The following is a 19,586-nucleotide window of genomic DNA, read 5'->3' as shown; positions in this document are numbered from 1 at the left end:
TATGATACATATAAATACTGCTATATGTCACACTGAAGGAATTTCAGTAGAGTCTCATATACAGGAGAGTCAGAAATTTCAGGAATTTCTTCTTAGCGATTTGAGCAGTCTATGATTACCAATATATTTATTTTACCTGGAGATCTGCAGGAGGATCTTGACTATGGGTCAGTTCTTTGAGATCTGAAATTTTGGAACTAAGCTGATCCAACTTCAGTTCTTTATCCTTGACTTCAGACTGTAAAACAGATACGGTCAGAGGTTCGTATCAAACTATAAGAAGGTTTTAGACCTTCAGAAGGATGCTCCTTCAATTGCAAAAATTAAAGAAAATGTAAGCAAAGTTTAGCAACCAGAGGGAAAACACTGTTGTTCTATTTTCTTCTCTAAAAATCTCCCATCTCACTTCAGACATCTTTTTTCTCCTACATTAAAATAACCACACACATTTTTATTATCTAAAATGCACTAACAGCTTTAGTTTCTTAAAACTGACTGAATAAAGACAGGAATGTCATTGTTTATTCCACTGGAAAAATCTACTGTGGTTGTTAGGTTCCACTTAATGGCATGCAAAGTATAATACATGTGCTCTCTGGTTATTATTACAAGGAAGTGAGCTCTTCGAAAAAAATTAGACACAGAAATAAATTTTAACCTCAAAAGGGAATTAAAAAATGCTGCTATATATGCACTGACATATCTGGACCTTGTATTTATTGTGGTTATAGAGATCCAAGTTATAAAGAAATATTCTACTTATTAAAAAAAAAAAAAAGCAAAGTGAAAGAGATAATTATAAATTGTATAATTGTAGTTCTAAAGTATTAGGCAAGTAATTGGTGTGTCTATCCTATTACCCAAACTTTCTTTTCTACAAAATTTGAATAGATCACTCAAATTAAAAGATTGGACAGTGGATTTCAGGATTAAATCACTGCACTTATCATCTGCCCTGAATGGTAGAAGTTCAGGTGGCCTTAGAAGAACCCTCAAGGCGTATTTTGTGCTAGGGAGGATATAATATTAGGTGACTGATCAAGAAAGCAACCACTGCTACGGGCCATATAAAAGGTACACTGATTATTTCTGTCCATGCTCATCTATTTCTGATTGCTGAAAGGGCAGGACTCTTCTGCCAGTGAACTGCCTTACCTCTTGCCTTTGCAAAAGAAAGTGCAAAAAAAGTATTATGGACTATGCATTCCGTGAGTGCAAATGTATGCACAGTGCTCATGTCTTCTATTCTGGCCCTCCTGTGAATCAGGTACACCTGTGGTTTGGGTACTTGCTGCTCCTACTCCAAATGAGTTTTAGTAGTGATGAATTTAGATGGTCTGATTGTTACACGAATCAGAAAGACATTAGATAAAGCTTGTTCTGAACAAAATACTGGTTTAGCACCTTTTCATATTCTATCATAGTACTTGTATATGTTCACTGTTCATCTTAAGGACATAGTTTATTTCAAATGAAGTAAAACATGGCACATTCTATGGTTTATCTTCTGTATATTTTAAGCTAATAGAGGCAGAATGCATCCTGAACACTGGCTAGATTTCTAAGACAGTTTAACATTATCCAGAAAAGAAAAATATCATCTTACTGAAACTGCTAGAACCTGACATTGAAATTTGCCCTCCAGTTCAGCATATCTTTTTTATTGTCTGAAGAATCCACCTTCTTAGATGAGATTTTTAGAAACTACTCATATTTTTGCTTAACTTCAGCTGAAGTTGTCTAAAATTTCCATCAGTTTCTACTGGAACAGAGTTCAGTCCAATTACATGCTTTTCAAAATTTTTGTGCTTGTAAGAACACATTGTCATGTACTGCTAGAGCCAAAATAACTACAGAGCTTAGACTTAGTAAGAGATACGCTGTTCTTGTTTATGTCGGAAGCAAATAGATTCAAGAAAGGACTGGAATGCTGTCAGGTAGACAATGGGTTAGTGGTACCACTTCTTGAACAGGGCACATGGTGGTCTACAACCACATGGCCTTATCTATGTGCCTGATATCACTTAAGATTTTGGTCCAGAACATTTTTATCACTGATTTATGGGTAAGCACCTGGAAGTCTTTCAGGAGGACCTCCATTCTCTGACTGTTACTCAAGTTGCTGATGCCTTCATTCAGTTGAGAAATGCATTTATTGCACCATCCATCCATTTCATCTCCAGTTTTCAGGATGTCATCCCACAGAGCCACATTCACACTTAGCTGGTCAATGTTGTTTTCAATTCTTTCAGACACCTTTTAGGAGAGGAGAATGTATCAATACCATTCACAAATTAATTTTATATGTCTTTATTTTGCAGTCAGTTACAAGATAAGTTCATCAGAAATAATTAGTAAGCCTAGGTGAAATAATTTTCTTAGAATCAGGTCTAAGTTCTGAATCCTGATTACAATGTAGTTAACCAGATTGTAAATTGAACAAAAATCATATGTGACTATGTAAAAATTAGTATATTTTTCACTGGGAAAGAGTTTTATGTTCAAATAAACTTTATCTTTAAAACCAGCTACATTTATCTTTCTTCTGTAATGTAGGAATTTGCTAATAAAGCAGTATAAGTAAGAAAATGTGAAATATTAGCTTTTATATTACATTTCTCTGCTGTAATGTTGTCTTTCTCAACATAGTCACATCTTTTATGGTGTAGCTCATTATATTTACTGCCTAATTTATTTAGTCCAATTTATTTTAACAAAGTAACACTAGCATACATTAGATGAGAATCCAATCCAAATTTATACTCAGAAGTGTGCACTGAGCAAATTTCTACTAGTAACATTCATACCCTGTTATAAGACATCATTTAAAATCTATCAAATGGATGTAACAACTTTGTGTGTACAATCTATGCCAAATTCCTATGATTAACCCTTTGAGACACACTTAAAAGTAAACTTTACTCAACAATTGCACTCTAAGATCCTAAAAATAATACTAGCACTGTAACCTTAGCCCAACTTAAAAACTATTCAGTGTATAAACACCAGAGTCTTACATCTAGCCATTTGTCCACAGTAGAGTTCATATCTGTTTTTACCGCAGTGGAGTCACAGTTATGCACTCTTTTTAATTCTGTTAACAAATGTTTTCCTTTATTGGTGAAAGTATCCAGGTCTTTTTGTTTATCACTCAGATCATTCTTGGCAGCTTCATGCTGTGGACATAAAATTTGCTTGTTTAATGAAGCCTTAAGAAAGAAAGAAAAATCCAGTTCTCCAGGCACCCATCCCTTGCCCTGTGGTACATGTTATGCATTTGATAATTCTCATTCAGCACACCATCTAATATTTAACTATGTCACTAAATACAGAACAACTGACATGGTTTTCTCATAAGCATAATCAAATAATATTTTGTTCTTATAAATAAAGTACACAAATGGGAATAATGAATTCTGAATTTTCCCCACTTGTTAACAAGCTAGCTTCAGGATTTAAAGCAAATATTTTTTATATTATTCTTTTTATTCTTCAGAATCTACATGTCTAAAATTGAATAATAAGAATCCATTATTGAAGTGCTAAGGCTTGGACAACAGGCCCAAACCAGAGTTGACCTATAGATGAATCCTCTATATTTTATAACTGATAACCATTGTGCTAGTAGCTATTGTGCTAGGTTATAACAAACCACCTATGCTGATGTAAAAAGTGTTAAAGTGTTGAAGTACTGAAGTACTGAAGCCTGAACAACAGGCCCTGAGCCAAAGCTGCTAACTTAGTATGTAATCATTAGTGAAATACGTATGCTCGTTAATGAAAGATGTAGCTTAGGTATCATAAAACATGTCTATCTGAATATATATTTATCCTTCTTTGTGTAGGGGCAAGTTAAGAAAGCCATGGAGCCAGCTGTCTGGCCTTGTGACCAGATGTGTGACCTTGCTCATAAATAAATTAGATAATCAGGGAAACTCTCTTAGCTTTCACCTTGAGCCCTGGCCAGGGTCTGGAGGAATCTAATCAGAGAGTGAAACCGGATGTTTCCGCTCAAAACAAAGGTGCCAGTTATTCTGGCTTGCTGATTTTTGGGTATATAAGGCTGGACTCACTTGCAGCAACTTGGAAGCCTCACCTACGGGTGGTCGCACCGCGTAGGATTTCCCCCTTGCCGGGACAGGCTCTGCAAACCCTCGCTGTAACCGGGGCTGCCCAGCCACTGCGGGTCTGGGTGATGGTAACGTATGCAAGTGGTGATGGATCTTTTCTTAATCACTGTTCTCCCTCTCATGAAGTAATGATTTGATGCATTACCCTGTATTTTCCTATTTGTTTAGGAGCACTATTCTGTCTTTTCTTATTGTATGTTTTCTGCATTACTCTGTTACATTATTTGGTTATCCCCAGTAAAATATGCCTGCTCTTTTCACTCTAGTGTCCGAGTTTAATTGATATCCTTAATCAGCAAAACAATTATTGACTAAAACATATCTAAAATCAGTTCTGGAATTACATCAGGGTAAACGGAGGTGCTGCAAACAAAAGTTAGAATCGTAAAACCAACCCATCACTCCTAGATACTCTGGAAAACAAAAGTACAGATGCGTTCAGAGAGAAATTAGGCAAAATCCTCAGGGCTACTAAGTTTGCAATTCCAGGTGTAGGGAAATCTTTAAAACACTCACTAAAGAGGTGACAACTGAGAAAGGATAAAAGTAAGCATCTCATACTTTTGTCTTTAACAAGTATTACAGATCAGCATTAGGGACAAGCTACTCATCTGGCTACAGTATGGCCATGTGGCCATAAGTACTTTATTATAGTAGGAGGTATGCAAAATATTTATTGCATTCCAACTCCTTCAGGCCTAGATGTGGCCACTGTTGTAGCAGGAAATTCTCCACAGCCCAAGGCTCACATCATTAAGAGAAATCATATGGAAATTACCTGCATTTCTTTGTTAGACTGGTGAGATCTGTTTGGCTTTTAGTTCTAGTTAAAATGTCCATTTAAAAGAGCCATAAATACACAAAGTTTAGATAAGGTTTATACAGATCTGACTGAAAAATTTTTAATGAAGAGCTCTAAAAGCTTCCAAATGAAAATTACCCTCTGAATGAATGGAAAGAATTTAACTCAGAATGGTTTTTCCTGACAGGCTGATGGATAGCAGAATTTAAAATGTGAGAAATATGATCCAGTGAAATGAATAGAACACTGGAAAGAGACAGATATTTACTTTTTCTTTTGTTTCTATTATTTTGTTGACTTGTATCTATCAAAAAAGCTACCCCATATGAATAAAACTTTGAAATATGTTGACTGGAAATATCCTGTCATACTATGTTAACAATATATTCTCAAGCTATTTTATATAAAGAGCAGATAACTTTTGCTTTCCATAATAATTAACATTTTGCATTTCTAGGTGTTACAATTATAAATAGCAACAATCAAATACACATTCATCAATCTCACCAAAATGCTGAAAGTACTATATTCTTTCCTCATCAGAATCAGTACAATTTGAACTCTGAATGTCAGTGTGACGAGATTTGATAGTAAATTCAAGAAACTTTAAACGCATCTGAAGGGCACATTTCAAACAGAAAAAAATATCTAAAACAAAATAATTTAAACCCCTCAAATGAAAATATATGTAATTACCCTTGATAAAATTCGCCTGACATCTTCACGATCCTTCCAAATGGATTTGATCACAGAAGCACTGTCAGCACCGTCTATGACTTTCATTACTGTTGACTTCAAGGTCTGATATTCCTTCATCAGATCAATAAGAATGCAGGATTGCTCCTTTCTGTAATGTGAAAAGGCTGTGTTAGCACCATTTTCTGTCATGTTTCTGAAGGAAAGAGAATGTGACGTAGTGATTCACCATGGGAAAGTCAAGATGCAGTGCTAAAAATGTTTTGGGCAGCCAAGGAAATATTAATATTTAGGTTTTACAAATCACTGTGAGTCAATACATCACAAAACATCTCACTCAAGAGACAGTCTATGAATCACCTTCTCATCTAGATCAGATATGAAAGGAACTGACTTGAACAAAAGAAAAGACTGAAACTGGAATTCAAGCTTCTCATTTCTTAAGTTTAGCATCTTACTGACTGGAAACCACACTATAATGATGCTGGCACTCACAGATCATTTTTTGTTAACCTGTTTCTCATGGAGTTTTTTTGGGTAAAAAGAAGCAGAAGAAAAGACCAAAGCAATGCCAGGTAAGTCTGACTATTTTGTCCTTCAATTGTCAGATGCATGATTTTGGGTCTAAAACATTACATTTAATTTACCTGTCATTCTACTGAGAACAGAATAGCATACTGCTAAGAAGAGGCCTCATTTCTTTCTACTCCCTGACCAGAAAATCCTATTTCTGCTCAGACGATGGACAGAAATAAAAAAACCTATTCAATCCATTCCTGGTGTTTATACTGAAGAGAGAGAAGGAAGACTAATACTTTGGATGTGTTTAGTTGTAGAACAATGTTTGTCAATGAAAGGAATTTGGGAAACATAACATTGCCAAGAAAGAGAAGTAATTGCTTTAGGAGCTGGCTCTTCTCTGAATCCTCCAAAGACCTCTCCAAGATAATCAGATTCAGGAGGGTCTAAAATTGTGTCTATATGAGAGAGAAAACAGTTCCCAAAAATTAAAATTAAATTGATAATTTAAACAAAAATTAACATTATTTTTATATTAGGAAGGAATCAAAAAGTACCTGAGTATCTTTCAGTTTTAGATATAAAGATGGCAACAGCTCCCCCAGTATATGAAAACTGGACAACTCATTTACCCTCAATAATAGACCTATAAGGCAGGGACATCTATTTTATGTTTTCTTCACTACCAGGCTGGTACTGTCTAGCTTCTGGCCCATGTATGCGGAAATTACTTGCTTTACTATTATTAAGGACTTCTAGAGGTAAGAAAAATGGCTTGCAGCAACACGCAACATGAAATATAAATTATCAGCAGTGCTGAAGAAAAAGGAGCGATGGACATTTTTAAATAAAGCTATCATTTTCTTCCACATATTTCAGATTTATACATCTCTGAAAAATGCAACAGAAAACCAGGCTGAAGTCAGCTGGAGAAAAAACACCAAAAATGCAATTCATGTAGCTGTGTGTATTTTCAAGGGGGAAATAATACACAGATCTGGTTAAGGAACAGCATATTTACAAATATCTGTATGGTATCAATCAAGAAAATAGAGTAACAGTACACTATATAAACCAAAGGGGGGAAAAAAACAGTTTTCAGCACAAATATTTTTTAAAAATCATTGTTCTAGTACACTATCCCAGCAGTTACATGGGGATCACCAAATTGCATATGTCCATTGAAATATCAGCCAGGCTAAAACTGTTTTTCTTCTGCACTTAGACAAAATTTATGTACATTGAAGACGATGTAGTACTGACTGAATTTAACACGTAGTATTACCATGCAAATTTAAAAAAGAACATTTGAAGAAGTTTTCTTTAGAGATGACGAAGAGGCAGCTAAGATAAAGAAAGGGGTAAGATGAAACATTCTTTAGTTTCTTTACTTCCCTTCTTTATCAGCTCTCATTGATATACAAAACTGTCTTATATCACTGATTATACACTAGTGATTGTTACCAGCCTGGTCCCTTAGGCAGACAGAAAGACTTAAATGTAAGAATGATTTAGGACCACTGAATACAGGGTTGTTAGAAACCCATATCCAATGGAGGAGAAAAATACATGCTAAAAGGAGTATGTGCTAGTTGGAGTGATAGTGAAATCTCAATGGAAATTTCTTACTTTCAGGAGAGTAAACAGTAAAATGCAACTAAAAATCCAGTATAAGTACTGTCCTGAGGACCTATCTGTAGCTTTATTAATAGTGAATTACAATGGGTACAAATATCCTGATTTATACTGTGTTTTATCTTTAACTCAGTATTTAATATACACGCCCTGCTTTTTACTAGCATTAATATGGCAAGAAAATATTAAATGTGAGTAACTGGGACTCTTTCCCCCACTAAAAGAACCCTCTCCTTTTTCACCTTAAATCTAAGATATACTTACTTTTCATGTATAACTTTCTTGGTATCCTCCCACAGAGATTCTAAGCAATTTATCTCTTTGTCAATCTCAGGAGCAAGTGTGAAATCTTTTTGGGCTATTTGTTTTCCTCTGTCCCTGAGCCACTGGAGTTCATGCTGGTGAGAATTCAGTTCTTCATCTAACTGGGTAAAGATCCTCAATCTGCAAATGAAAATGCAGGTTTCAAATTTACTTATCTACACTTTTTTTCAAAATAAAAAAGGAGAAAAGAAGAATGAAACAGTTGCTGTTAAGAGTTACTGTGCATCAAGTTCCCTTTTTCTAACATTTCATACAATATCTTCAGAAAACAAAAGTTTTATCCGGATTTTTTTCTGCTACAACTGGGCTCAGAATGTCATTTTCCTCATACATATACAGCTATACAATTATATAGATATACCTATACCTTCACCAGACACAGTAACTTGTAAATATACTCAAATATATAGACAAATACTTTTTTATAATGTGTTTTCAATTCCTTCAGCACATGTACAGTCTTCAATTCTGTAAGAGCAAAGATAGTTATGTTATATGGGATTTCTAATACCTGTTTGGAGCTTGGATTTGATTTGGACAAAATACATTTCCTAGACAAAGGTTTTCATGATTTTTCTTTCAATATAAGAGATTAGTGGGACTTTCTGAGTGTTCTGCTCATGTTCTCCCTCCATCCAAACAGTTTATTTACTTACAAAATTTTATTAAGTAGCTATATAGACATGTCATATATGCCTGGCAAGAAGTAGGGTACCCAGGCAGAAAACTCACACATGCCTCCAATGCTCCATAAAAAGTCTAGAGACTGAAAGCAAACGAAGAAGTGCCAATCTCAAGCATTAATATTGTTTTAACCTTTGCTGAAGGGCTTGTAGTGTTGCCTCCTTCAGGGCCTCCTTGTCAGCCTTTTCTTCAATATCTTCAATACTTTTCAGTAACTGTTCTTTACGTTCCATGAAAGATCTTTGCAAGGCTCCCAGAGCTTCTGCTTCACTCTGTTTGGTTCCCAGCAGGTTTTGAACTGCCTCCAGTTCCAAGCACAGATTATCCACCAGAGCCCTGCAGGAGGTCCTCTGCTCAGAAATGCTGTGTTTTAAATGATACTGGGCCTTAGTAAGGGAACCATCCAAACTGATTGCAACAGATTCCAGCTTGTTAAGATCTTGAATAACATTACTGAGTTCCTTCTCCAGTAATTCAGATTTAGCTTTATCCATATTTCCTGTTTTCTCCACTGCCTGTCTCAGCTGGTGGAGCACTCCTGATGCAACACTATGGTGCTCTAGGAATACCCGTAGGTGATCCAGAGCCTCTTGTCTTTGGCTAGTTATTTGACTTGCCTCCTGGAATATTTGAAAGCAATCTTCAGTCTTTCCCTGCAATGTCTGCTGGTCCTCTGGGCAGCTGAAAGAACACAATTTATCTACATGTTCCTTCAGACTTTGTAACTGCTGTTTCTTACTTTCGACTTCCCTTGAGTGATTCTATGGGAAAGAAAGAAAATAGGGCTGGGTTTCTTCTTCCAGTCAAAAGCTCAGAAAATATTTTGGTACTAAACTTATGAGAAAAAAAATTACTGCTAAGGGGTTTTCAGTAAGAACAATTCAGTGTTACCGTTTTGCTTTAAACTGGTCAAGTTACAGAAATCTGTGCGTGACTGCAACAGCCTATCAGTTTTCAAACACATAAATGACTTCATGCTAGTTTCAGACAAATATTTAGCTCAATGCACTGTACATTTTTCTCTCTTTAATATTTATATCCAAAAGTTTACCTTATTGTGAGATGCAGCTAGTTGTTGATCAGCTGTGTTTATCTCTGAAGTGGCTTGTAGTTCAGCAAGAAACTGCTTAATCCAGTCTGAAAACCTGAGCAGGAGCTCATCAAACTGCTCATGCTCAGCAACAAGAGACTGAAGAAAGTTGATCCTATAGGATATCAGAGGTAAATATGAAAGCACTTGATGTAAATTTATCATAATCAATACCACGGCTGACTGGACTGTATTAAAATCAATGACAGGTGGAAGGAAAGAAGGAAATGTTAATTTATGTTATAAATGTGATGACTGCAGTGTTGATTTCTTAACTGGGGAATAACATAACACTTGAAAGCACCAGTTTGGCTCCTTTGCATTTCTACTGCTTTATTCATATCAACTGTTAGAAGTGCCCCAAACAATCAAGGTATATTCAGCTTTTCTTCATGGGGGTCGTCCCAGCAAAGAGAGTGATACTGATGGAAGCTAAACTTCAATTTTCAGACATAGCAATTGTGTTTGCTCTATCATCTGCAACACTGCATGTAAGGTGAGAGCCTCATGAACTCAGGCAGGGGATGAGTAACTGCAAGCTCAACTTCCACTGAAGTAACTGATGGTCAAGTCTCCTCAGAGGAACACAGTTCAAAGGAGGAAAGTGTCCAGAGGAGTACTCAGCACCTAGTAGAACCTAGCTAAAATTTGACCTTAAAAAAAGGCCTTGTCATTTACCTTCCCATTTCCCTTAGAAATTTATCTACATAATTTTCAACATACAATACTATGTAGAAGATCATTATACTGTAAAACAATCATATTGATAAAGAACATAGAAGATGATGTCACTGACCAGGGTCTATTATATAAGCTTCTTTACAAATAGTAAAATATGTATGTTCATCACCAAAACAACTGAAATCTAAATATGTCATATCATACAGTTTCAAAAAGGAGGCAGTGTTCCTGATGGTAACATGAGCCAGCACTTGAACATTTATCATATTTATGGCAAATGAAAACTTCAAAGTGGTTTTAAAAAGATAATAGTGTGACTTTGCACAAGATACAGCATATAACTTGAAAAATGAAGAGCAAATGTAACAGATTTTGGAAGTAACTTACTTGGGAAATTCTAACTAATGAAATACATTATCTTCATTTCCTGCCCCACACTCCTTCAAACAGAAATCTTCTATCAAAAAAGTAGTGAGACATTATACCAAAAAGATAGTGTGATTAATCTGTAGGATTCCCCACACCCCATTCCTGGTATCTCAGGGTTCACTATGAATATTAAACTGTTGTTTTCCTAAGGGTAATACTGTAAAAAAACTATTCCAAGATTCGGATTCCTCATCTAGATACTGGTTACTCTCACTTAACATGTAAAAAACATTCTGAACTACAAACCTTTTATCAACAGTTTTTGGTAAAGCTTTCCACCTCTCATCCAGCTCTTCAAATTTTTCTGTTATTGTTTTCACATGCTGTTTGGAAGCTGTTGGGAACAGTGACTCATTTAACTGTATTAGGCTTGCATAGATGGAAGCATGGGACTCAATGTCTGCTCGCAAATTCTGGGAAAACAAGGGAATGTACAGCCTTTAGATTAAATATGGCATCACAGTATGCAAAATAACAAAAATAAAAAATCAGCTAGGGATTTCCAGTACACCACTTTGAGGCAAGTGAATGAGCACAGTCAAATCCTTGGAGGAATTGAGGTCTATTAAGACAAGCAGGTATTCAACACCCCTCAGACAGCTATATATGCAACTGTAATTCAGTAAGGATCTATCATGGTTTTTTTTTCCCCTTTAGGACAAAGTGTGACCTTTTCACACAGCTCTACTGTATGATGAAAGTGGCTAAAACCAAGACCAAGTTTTGCAACATATTTTGTGTGCAGCAATAGAATTGTGAGGAAGTGTTGCAAATTGGTCCAAACAAAATAATGAAACCAAAAATAATTTTCCTTCTCTTCAGCAATATTTAAAACTGATATTATGCACACACTGGCTTCATGGAGGCATGGAGGGTGTACAAGATGCTACTTTTGGCCAACTGCTTCATATTAATCTAAAAACAAGTGGCAAAAATTCCAAGAAAAGGCATACTTTTGAACAGGATGAAAGTCTTGTGTTTAAAAAAAAAATTAAAAAAATCAGACTTTCATTGTGAGCTCAAAACCTTTGGGAGCTTTGTCATCTGAGAAGCTTTCCTCACATGCAAGAAAAGGAAAGTAACATTGTCTAACATTTCTATAGAAAAAAGATCCTCTGGTGGAAGACCAGTGTCCTTCCTTGACACATAATAGGATATACTAGGGCATTATTTTTCTTGAGACAGCATATTATGTTTGAAAATAGTATTATTCCTCTCATTTTCTTGTCTTTGATAAATAACAACAGCAATATACTTCCCCAGGACATTTCCAAAGCCCAGAATCAAATGATTTGTCGGGCTACAACTGAGCAAGCCTATCCTTTAAAAGACACAGAAACAAACCAGGAAATGTAGGGTGACAATCTTCCAGTTGAAACGTACCTGCAGTGACTGCAGTTCACCTTCCAGTTTAACTCTGTCAGCAGAAACATACTGCTCTGGAGGCCTGGCTGTAGCTTCACACCCATCCAACCAGGTCAGAAAGGCGGACAGCTCCTTCTCCTGCCTAACAAAATCACAACACAGGGTTACCAGCTCAAGTCATACCCTTGGTCTCACACACTGACCACAGGAAGGTCTCTGTGTCCACCATAGCAGATGTGAGAGTCTACTCACTTCTGCCACTGAGCCAGAAGAGTCTCTAATAAGGTCTGTTTCTCTTTAGCATTTGCTAGCACCTTTTCGTATTTCTGCTGTAATGCAGTAACCTCCTGAGCAGCTTTTTCTTTCTTGGCCACCTTTCGGGCACAGGCTGAGAGAGAGGCCAGAGTGTTGTTCAGCTTTTCTAGAGTATGACAAAGGTCCTAAAGAACATGTAAAAGAAACAGAAGTCAAATACATAAACAAGAGAGCTACACAGTGGGAAAATTCTGTACTTCTACTTGAAGTCTGAAGCAATGCTACATCCACCAGATCATGAAGTCACTGCACAGTTTACATGTCACTCAGATATATCCCAGGTGCATGTCCCAAGCATATCAGTCAACTAGCTTGTAGTGGGGAAAGACTTTCCTTAGAACAATGTTAAAGAAAAAACAGTCAGCAACAAAAGGGCATGTGACACCACATGATCCTGTAGGACAGAACTCCAAATTCCCTAACATCTGTCTAGTAGTTGTTCTGGTTTATAAATATACAGTAAATACAAAAGCTCACTCCAACATGTGAGGACTGCCAGACTTGCAGCCCATGTCATGACATGTGAGAGGTGAGGAACAGTTACTGTTAACTACTGTGAACTTATGAAAACGATTGAAACTTAGTACTATGAGTTAGAAAAGCACAAAATGAAATAGATTTAAGACCACTGAAGTTTCAACTCACAGGTGCGAAGTTCTAGTAATGGTTATAATTAGTTATAAGTAGTAATGGATAATGATCGTGAAAGACATCGGAGAAGGAAATGTGAATTATACAGCAATGAGCTGCTGATGTTTAAACCAAATAAAAAAATAATTTCACATTATGGCTTTGAATCATCATGATCCTATAGACAGGACAAGAGTTTACAATAGAATACTGAGCATTTTCCTAATGTTTAAAAGCCAATAACAATCATAATCACATGTGCTGTCTGAATAAATTACTGATATGCAAAATATTTTTCCTCAACAAGTATCAAGTTTTTTTGAAGCAGACAAGACAGGTGTTCCTTGCATACAGCCTTTGCAAGTAGTTACCACTAAGTTCAGAATAAATGGTACGTATTTTACTGCAAGAACCACATGACTAAAAGTTCTTACAATATTTTCCTAGAAAGAAAGATATAGACTGTTGTGGGAAGAACACATCACAAACTTATAGACACAGACAAAGATGCTACACCAAATTCTCTGAGGTTTGGGATTTTTTGTAGTTTGAATACCAATCCAACATTTGTTTTCCTTTTGTAATGGACTGAAAAAAATAGCCAAACATTCATGGATTTCTGGCATCACAGATGAAATTTTGTTAGTTGAAACTTTGTTCAGTCTCTGCATTGTCCAAGAAAAACTACTTCCAATGAGATTTTTTTTATATATATATCACAGATTTCTTTATACCAAGAGCCAAGTTTCATTAAAATCTTCAAGGAAAAATGTCTAACGGACATGTTTCTTATCTTCTATTTTTCATAATGATTTAGATGCATAAAATTAAAGACCAGAACCTGAAGGATTAGTTGATACTTTTAGGCTCTTCTTTCTCTAGATTGGGAGAAAAATTCTCCAAGCCTGTCTGAAATGGCGAGAAGAAACAGCAGAGGAAGCCTGCTTAAGCCTTCCCTGGGGCTGCTCACCCCGACAGGCATCCATTGCCTCCTTCTGCCACCACGCTGGGGTGTGTTGGCATCAGGCAGCCCCTGGTCTGGAGGTGACTGGCATTTCTGTGAGGAGGTCAGTGTGGCACTGTTCCTCTGGACAAAGTGGCAGGGATCACTAGCCACATACATACTCACCGTGCAATCTTGAAGGGCTGCGTATGTTGCAGAGGATGAAGAGCAAGGTGTGGGAGGCTCAGCTAGCTTAGCTTCAAATTCAGACACTGCCTGCTGCACCTATGAAAAAAAAAGGCAAACCAGAGAGTCTAAAACCAGCAGGAAATACATAAATGATGCTTTAAATAGCATCTTTTAAATATTTAGTGCTAAGAGAATATTATATCCTACGGTTTTGTAGTGCTGAGTTTCTTCTGAAGTTAAAAGATGCTAACTGTGCTCAGCTTCTTGTGACTGGGGCAATGATAAGAGTTAAATTCTTTTCTTTATGAACTACTGACAACCTGAGATTGAAGTTTAAGTGTTTATAAGAAGTATGGATGTGGTTTAATAGTGCAATATCCAGGGGAATTAATTAGGTTTTCTAAAAGACAACACAATTTTTTGAGTATGTATGGTTTAGTGTCTTCCTTGAACCTGCCTTTTAAGTCATTCAAAGCACAAATTTATGTATAGAGGTCTTGCAATTACCTTACAAATCTACTCATGTAGTCTACTCCATGCTTTTACAATACACATATTCAATTTTGGGAAAAAAAAAAAAGTAATTCTATAAATTGCAAACAATCCATTAGATTTGGCATTGTCTACCTGTTTAAGGCTTTCTTCATATTTCTGCTGTGCTGATGCATTCCCTGTGATTGTTCCTTCCAGTCTCTGCGCATGATCTCTTAGCTCTTCCCAATACCTTTTGACCTGAGTCAGTTTGGCTTTAATATGTGCACATTCTCCAGAGGTAACAAACTGGGAAAAAGACTCAGCTTCCTCTTCTAGTTTGGAGATTGCAGTTATTTTACCATCTATTTCTTTATTAATAACCTAAAATGTAAAGTAATAGTAAATAAAGCAGCATAATAGGTTTTTAATTATCAGATCAATAATTTCTTCCTTCTTTTACCTGAGCTACTAATATTCTTCATTATAAGAGGATAGTTCACTGGCCACTTGAAATAACCAATTACAAAAGTCTATAATATGTCCTGTAAACTCACTTTTTCCTCTTGAAATTAGCACTCGAAAAGGTTTAAATACCAGCCTGCCCTAAAAAAACAGTGTCTATGAAGAGCAATTAGAAATGGCTGAGGTGCATATTTTCATAAGCAGACAAGATGGTTCATATTTTAGCATCTCTTACTTCATAGCAAATTAATACACAATTCTCTTAAAGATTCAAAATAAATACAAGATGAAAAAAAGTACCTGCATAACTGAAAACACTATCATTAAGAAGCTGAACCCTAACAGCTGATTACTTGTGTTTAATAAGTTTTCAAGCAGTTAAAAAATAAAACATGTTAGGATCTGAAAACCAATAGGGATTGTTTTCATTTTCTAATTTAAAAGTCTATGGTATAATAAATTAAATTATATGAAAGGGTGAGTGTGTCCTCAGGCAGAGAATTAAACAAAAAAATCACATTACAGCATAAATAGGAAACCATGAAACAAGGGTGATAATGGCCTTTGGTACTTTTCAGCTGTAGCACTGGCTTTACATTTCATCAGCTGCATGACAGCAACTGTCTCCTATTTCGCACTTGCTTTTATGGCAAATTAGAGACAAACTTGAAAGATACAACCTCCAAGACAGAAACATGGTATTTCACATTGAGTGGATATTTATTCAGTAAGCATCGGAGAACTTGGAAATAAGGTATTTTTCACAACAGAATTCTTTTAATTTCTGCTGATGCAGCATGTCCATAGAGTTCTCAAAAGCAGTGAAAAAAAATGACTGGGAGGGAACCGAAGGAGCCAAGAGCAGTCTTTGAAATTGAAATAGGGAATAACATTCTCAGATAAAAAAATGTTAAGATATGTATGCATATGAAATCAACCAAAAACTCCTGAAAATGTACTCTCAAAAGCAGAGAAAGTGCCCACCTTCTGCTATAATTGTGATAAAAATATGCTGTCTTTCTTGCCATTATAAAGCTCAGGACTGGCTTACTGCAACATTCAGTCTAGAATTAGTAGGGTGACAGTACAGAAAAAAATGTGGTGCTGTAAGCACTTATAGGGTCTCTATGCAATATATTCTGAATTAATTTGGATTATAAAATATCATTTTTTGCATGAGAATATGGTGCTGAGGAAAAATACCGGATTTGGAGCCCTGAAGCTGAAATTATCTAACAATGCAGCAGATACAAATGAGGCACCGCATTTTTACTCCCACGCTTTTCTGTTAAATTCACTGAGTTACATAAAAGAAGGTGGATAATTGAGGCCTTCAAACTCTCACTGAGTCTGCCACCAATGGTAACTACTTGTGATAACTGTCATTTTGTTCCACCAGGAATTTTGGAGAAATGTGTAGGTGAAACTCTGGCTCTGCTGAAGCCGCTGGGGTTTTGCAATCCATGTCACCAAAAGTAGAATATTACCACTACTATGATAATTACATTCAGCTGACCCTAGGTTTTTTATCTGGTCAGCCGAAGATATCAGGGAACACACTACTTTTTATTCATTTGTCTCATGTTGCAATATTCCTTACTAATATGTTGTACTAGAAATTATGAACTAAGTATGCTGATTAGCATTGTGACACAAAGTAACTCATCAGGAAACTTACAACAAATCATAACAAATTCTTTAAAATCAGGCACAAAGCAATACTGTTGAAGAAGACCTCCAGCTATGTCCACTCATCAGAGGTTAGATGACTCATTCCACATATCACAGTTCATAAAGCTCATTTGTTCATCTGGGTTACAATGCTGTACCCTAGGCCTTATCTGGAGGATTTGCTCTGCTTTATGTCTGTTCACTCAGACATTTATAAACGTTACCTGCTGACCATTTTTCTTTCTGTCATGATGTTTATGTGAGGAAGAATTATGGTGGACTTTTCAGAAAATTGCAATGCAGTGTAAAAAATACTGCTTATCTGCATCTATAGCAAAGGAACAGCCTTTCTGGGAAATAGGCTTGAATGGGCTAGTGGGGCTTAAGTGAGCTCCATTTAGACAGACAAGAGCTGTCACACTGTAATGCAATATTAATATCATTTGATGCACTTAGTTTCTGTCTTAAACACTGGAATCCTATCCACTAACTACTGAAAAGCACACAACATGACAGTGTATGCCATGGAATAAGAGCAGTGCATATACATTATTTCAGAAAGAAACTTTTTTTTTGAATTGCTGTGGCGATGAAGCAAGAATTCAAGCATTGTTTTATTCTTCACTGATGAAATCAAGAGATTTTATTTCTTTGGTGTATGTAAAAGTGTGATCAAATTAAGAACAGGAAAATCTGTTGATAAACTGTTTCTGTCATGAGACAAGTGCCCTATGGGATCCTTTGGAAATACTTAGTGTTAATCTGGCCCATGGCTGCAAGCAGCTGCACACCTCCACACTTTCTGAGGAGGGAGTAGGTCACAGAATAAAGACAATGGCAGTGTGCACTGCATATTGAAAAACACTGTCCCCTTAGAAACATGCAGTTTCGGAGAAGGTACATTTTCTTTTGTGGGAGGATATGAAGTCAGCCCTTGAAATGCAATGCTTGGACACAATATGCACCTGTTAGCAATATGAAACTAAACCACTATGTATCTACAGTAATGTATAGAGAATTTAAGACAGTGTAAATATAATAGCAATAAATGGTATGTAGGTTTGCAAGCTACCAAGAGCAATAGTTTCTTTATTATTTCAGCATAAAAGATACACAAATCAAGTTATAACTTTAGCTTGCAAGATTAAAACCAAGATCTACAGCCACTAGCTGATGTAAGTTTTAAAATAAAAATTTTTTACACCAAGTATTTATGTACACCAGTTGAGATTACTCAAAAAATAAGAAAGAGTATAAATTAAGCAATGTTTTTAACCATACACACAAAAGCTCCATATATTGAAACTAAACACTAAAAGAGAAGGCAGCCTGTAAAAATTTTCCTTTAGTTTATGTAACACCTTACTGCTTGGTATATTTGTGTACAAAGTGTGCCATCATTACATCATAGTAGTTCTGAAATGTGTCAAATGTCTGTTCTCCCATTTGGCCTCCAGCAACATGACAGATAAATGGGCTTTTATTGCTAAACATAACAAGAACTAATCACCTTGATTTGGCTGATCTGTATGTCCAAAGGAGATGATGATGTTTCCAAAGTTTCCAGTTCTTTTTCTTGTTCAGCTATCCAGATGGACAGAGCTTCAAAATTATTGCCAAAATGATCCCACTTGTTTTTCACCATTTCCATGCTTTTAATACTAAAATTAACCAAATTAATTAGAGAGAATAAACAGTTTAATATAATGAAGCTGTCCATATTCTTGCTAGAATAAAATGTAACTTATTCAATCTACAGGAGGGTCATTTCAAAAAATCCTGGGTTTGGAGGACCAAGTTGTGAGCCTAAGTTCAAACTTGGCTCTCTCTTAGACCATCCACTGAAAGTCAAACAATTATATTAGCAATAGTGGGGACACTGAGAAGTGAAACAGAGTACAGCTTCATACATCAGCCGTACATCAAGAATGTCATCATAGAAGGAAGAGAAAGGAAGAGTAATATAAATATGATTTCTATGAAATAACACGGAATTATTATTATTTTATCAGAGAACCAAAAATTGATATAACTGAGTGCAAAGATGATAGCAATTTAGTCACTAGAATAGAATGATTAAAACCAGTGTATTGTGGATGTATCCATATTCACCAATGTTTGACTGTTTTATTAAACTTGGGGTTTTTTATAACAGCAATCTCCCCATCTTATAGGAAGTTTGTTTTCTGAGGCAATGATTTCACATCAAGCCAAAGAATCAACAAGAAGTATGTCTCAACTACCTCAAAGTTAATAGATTTATATTCTTTGAAACATACATTATAGGTATGTTAAACAGAAACAGATTATGACTGATTCTTGTATATCTTGGATAGCAAACAAAGCACCCTTCTTTTGTCACAAATAAGTCTAAGGCCCTTATAAGGCCTAACAGCATTAACTTCCAGTGTACAAGTTTCTGTCCCTTTCAAATCATTGTAAAGAAACCAGTTCTAACGTAGGCCCTACACACAGCTTGCAAAACATGCATTTTCTATTTCACTGAAAATATTAAAATTTCATCAAAAAAGTCTGAATACTACAAAA

At 35.9% G+C, this 19,586-nt stretch overlaps 1 protein-coding gene across 1 annotated transcript in view; it reads right to left on the bottom strand.

Annotated features, from left to right (window-relative positions):
* The window catches only part of SYNE1 (spectrin repeat containing nuclear envelope protein 1), a 317,817-nt gene that overhangs the window by 177,075 nt on the left and 121,156 nt on the right, over positions 1 to 19,586 (bottom strand). Inside the window, exons 35-47 of the mRNA XM_026844552.1 lie at positions 18,550 to 18,700; positions 15,060 to 15,287; positions 14,430 to 14,528; positions 12,608 to 12,795; positions 12,374 to 12,497; positions 11,237 to 11,403; positions 9,842 to 9,995; positions 8,923 to 9,551; positions 8,047 to 8,226; positions 5,629 to 5,779; positions 3,018 to 3,176; positions 2,074 to 2,256; positions 137 to 238 (exon numbers count right to left, since the gene is read on the bottom strand). Coding sequence (XP_026700353.1) covers positions 137 to 238; positions 2,074 to 2,256; positions 3,018 to 3,176; positions 5,629 to 5,779; positions 8,047 to 8,226; positions 8,923 to 9,551; positions 9,842 to 9,995; positions 11,237 to 11,403; positions 12,374 to 12,497; positions 12,608 to 12,795; positions 14,430 to 14,528; positions 15,060 to 15,287; positions 18,550 to 18,700 — 2,515 coding nt within the window. The remainder of the gene's footprint in view (positions 1 to 136; positions 239 to 2,073; positions 2,257 to 3,017; positions 3,177 to 5,628; positions 5,780 to 8,046; positions 8,227 to 8,922; positions 9,552 to 9,841; positions 9,996 to 11,236; positions 11,404 to 12,373; positions 12,498 to 12,607; positions 12,796 to 14,429; positions 14,529 to 15,059; positions 15,288 to 18,549; positions 18,701 to 19,586) is intronic.

The sequence above is a fragment of the Athene cunicularia genome (genome assembly GCF_003259725.1).
Source record: "Athene cunicularia isolate RWA chromosome 3 unlocalized genomic scaffold, athCun1 chr3_part1, whole genome shotgun sequence".
NCBI lineage: Eukaryota > Metazoa > Chordata > Aves > Strigiformes > Strigidae > Athene > Athene cunicularia.
The sequence above is the reverse complement of the archived record's forward strand: the minus strand, read 5'-3'. Positions and strand labels throughout refer to the sequence as shown.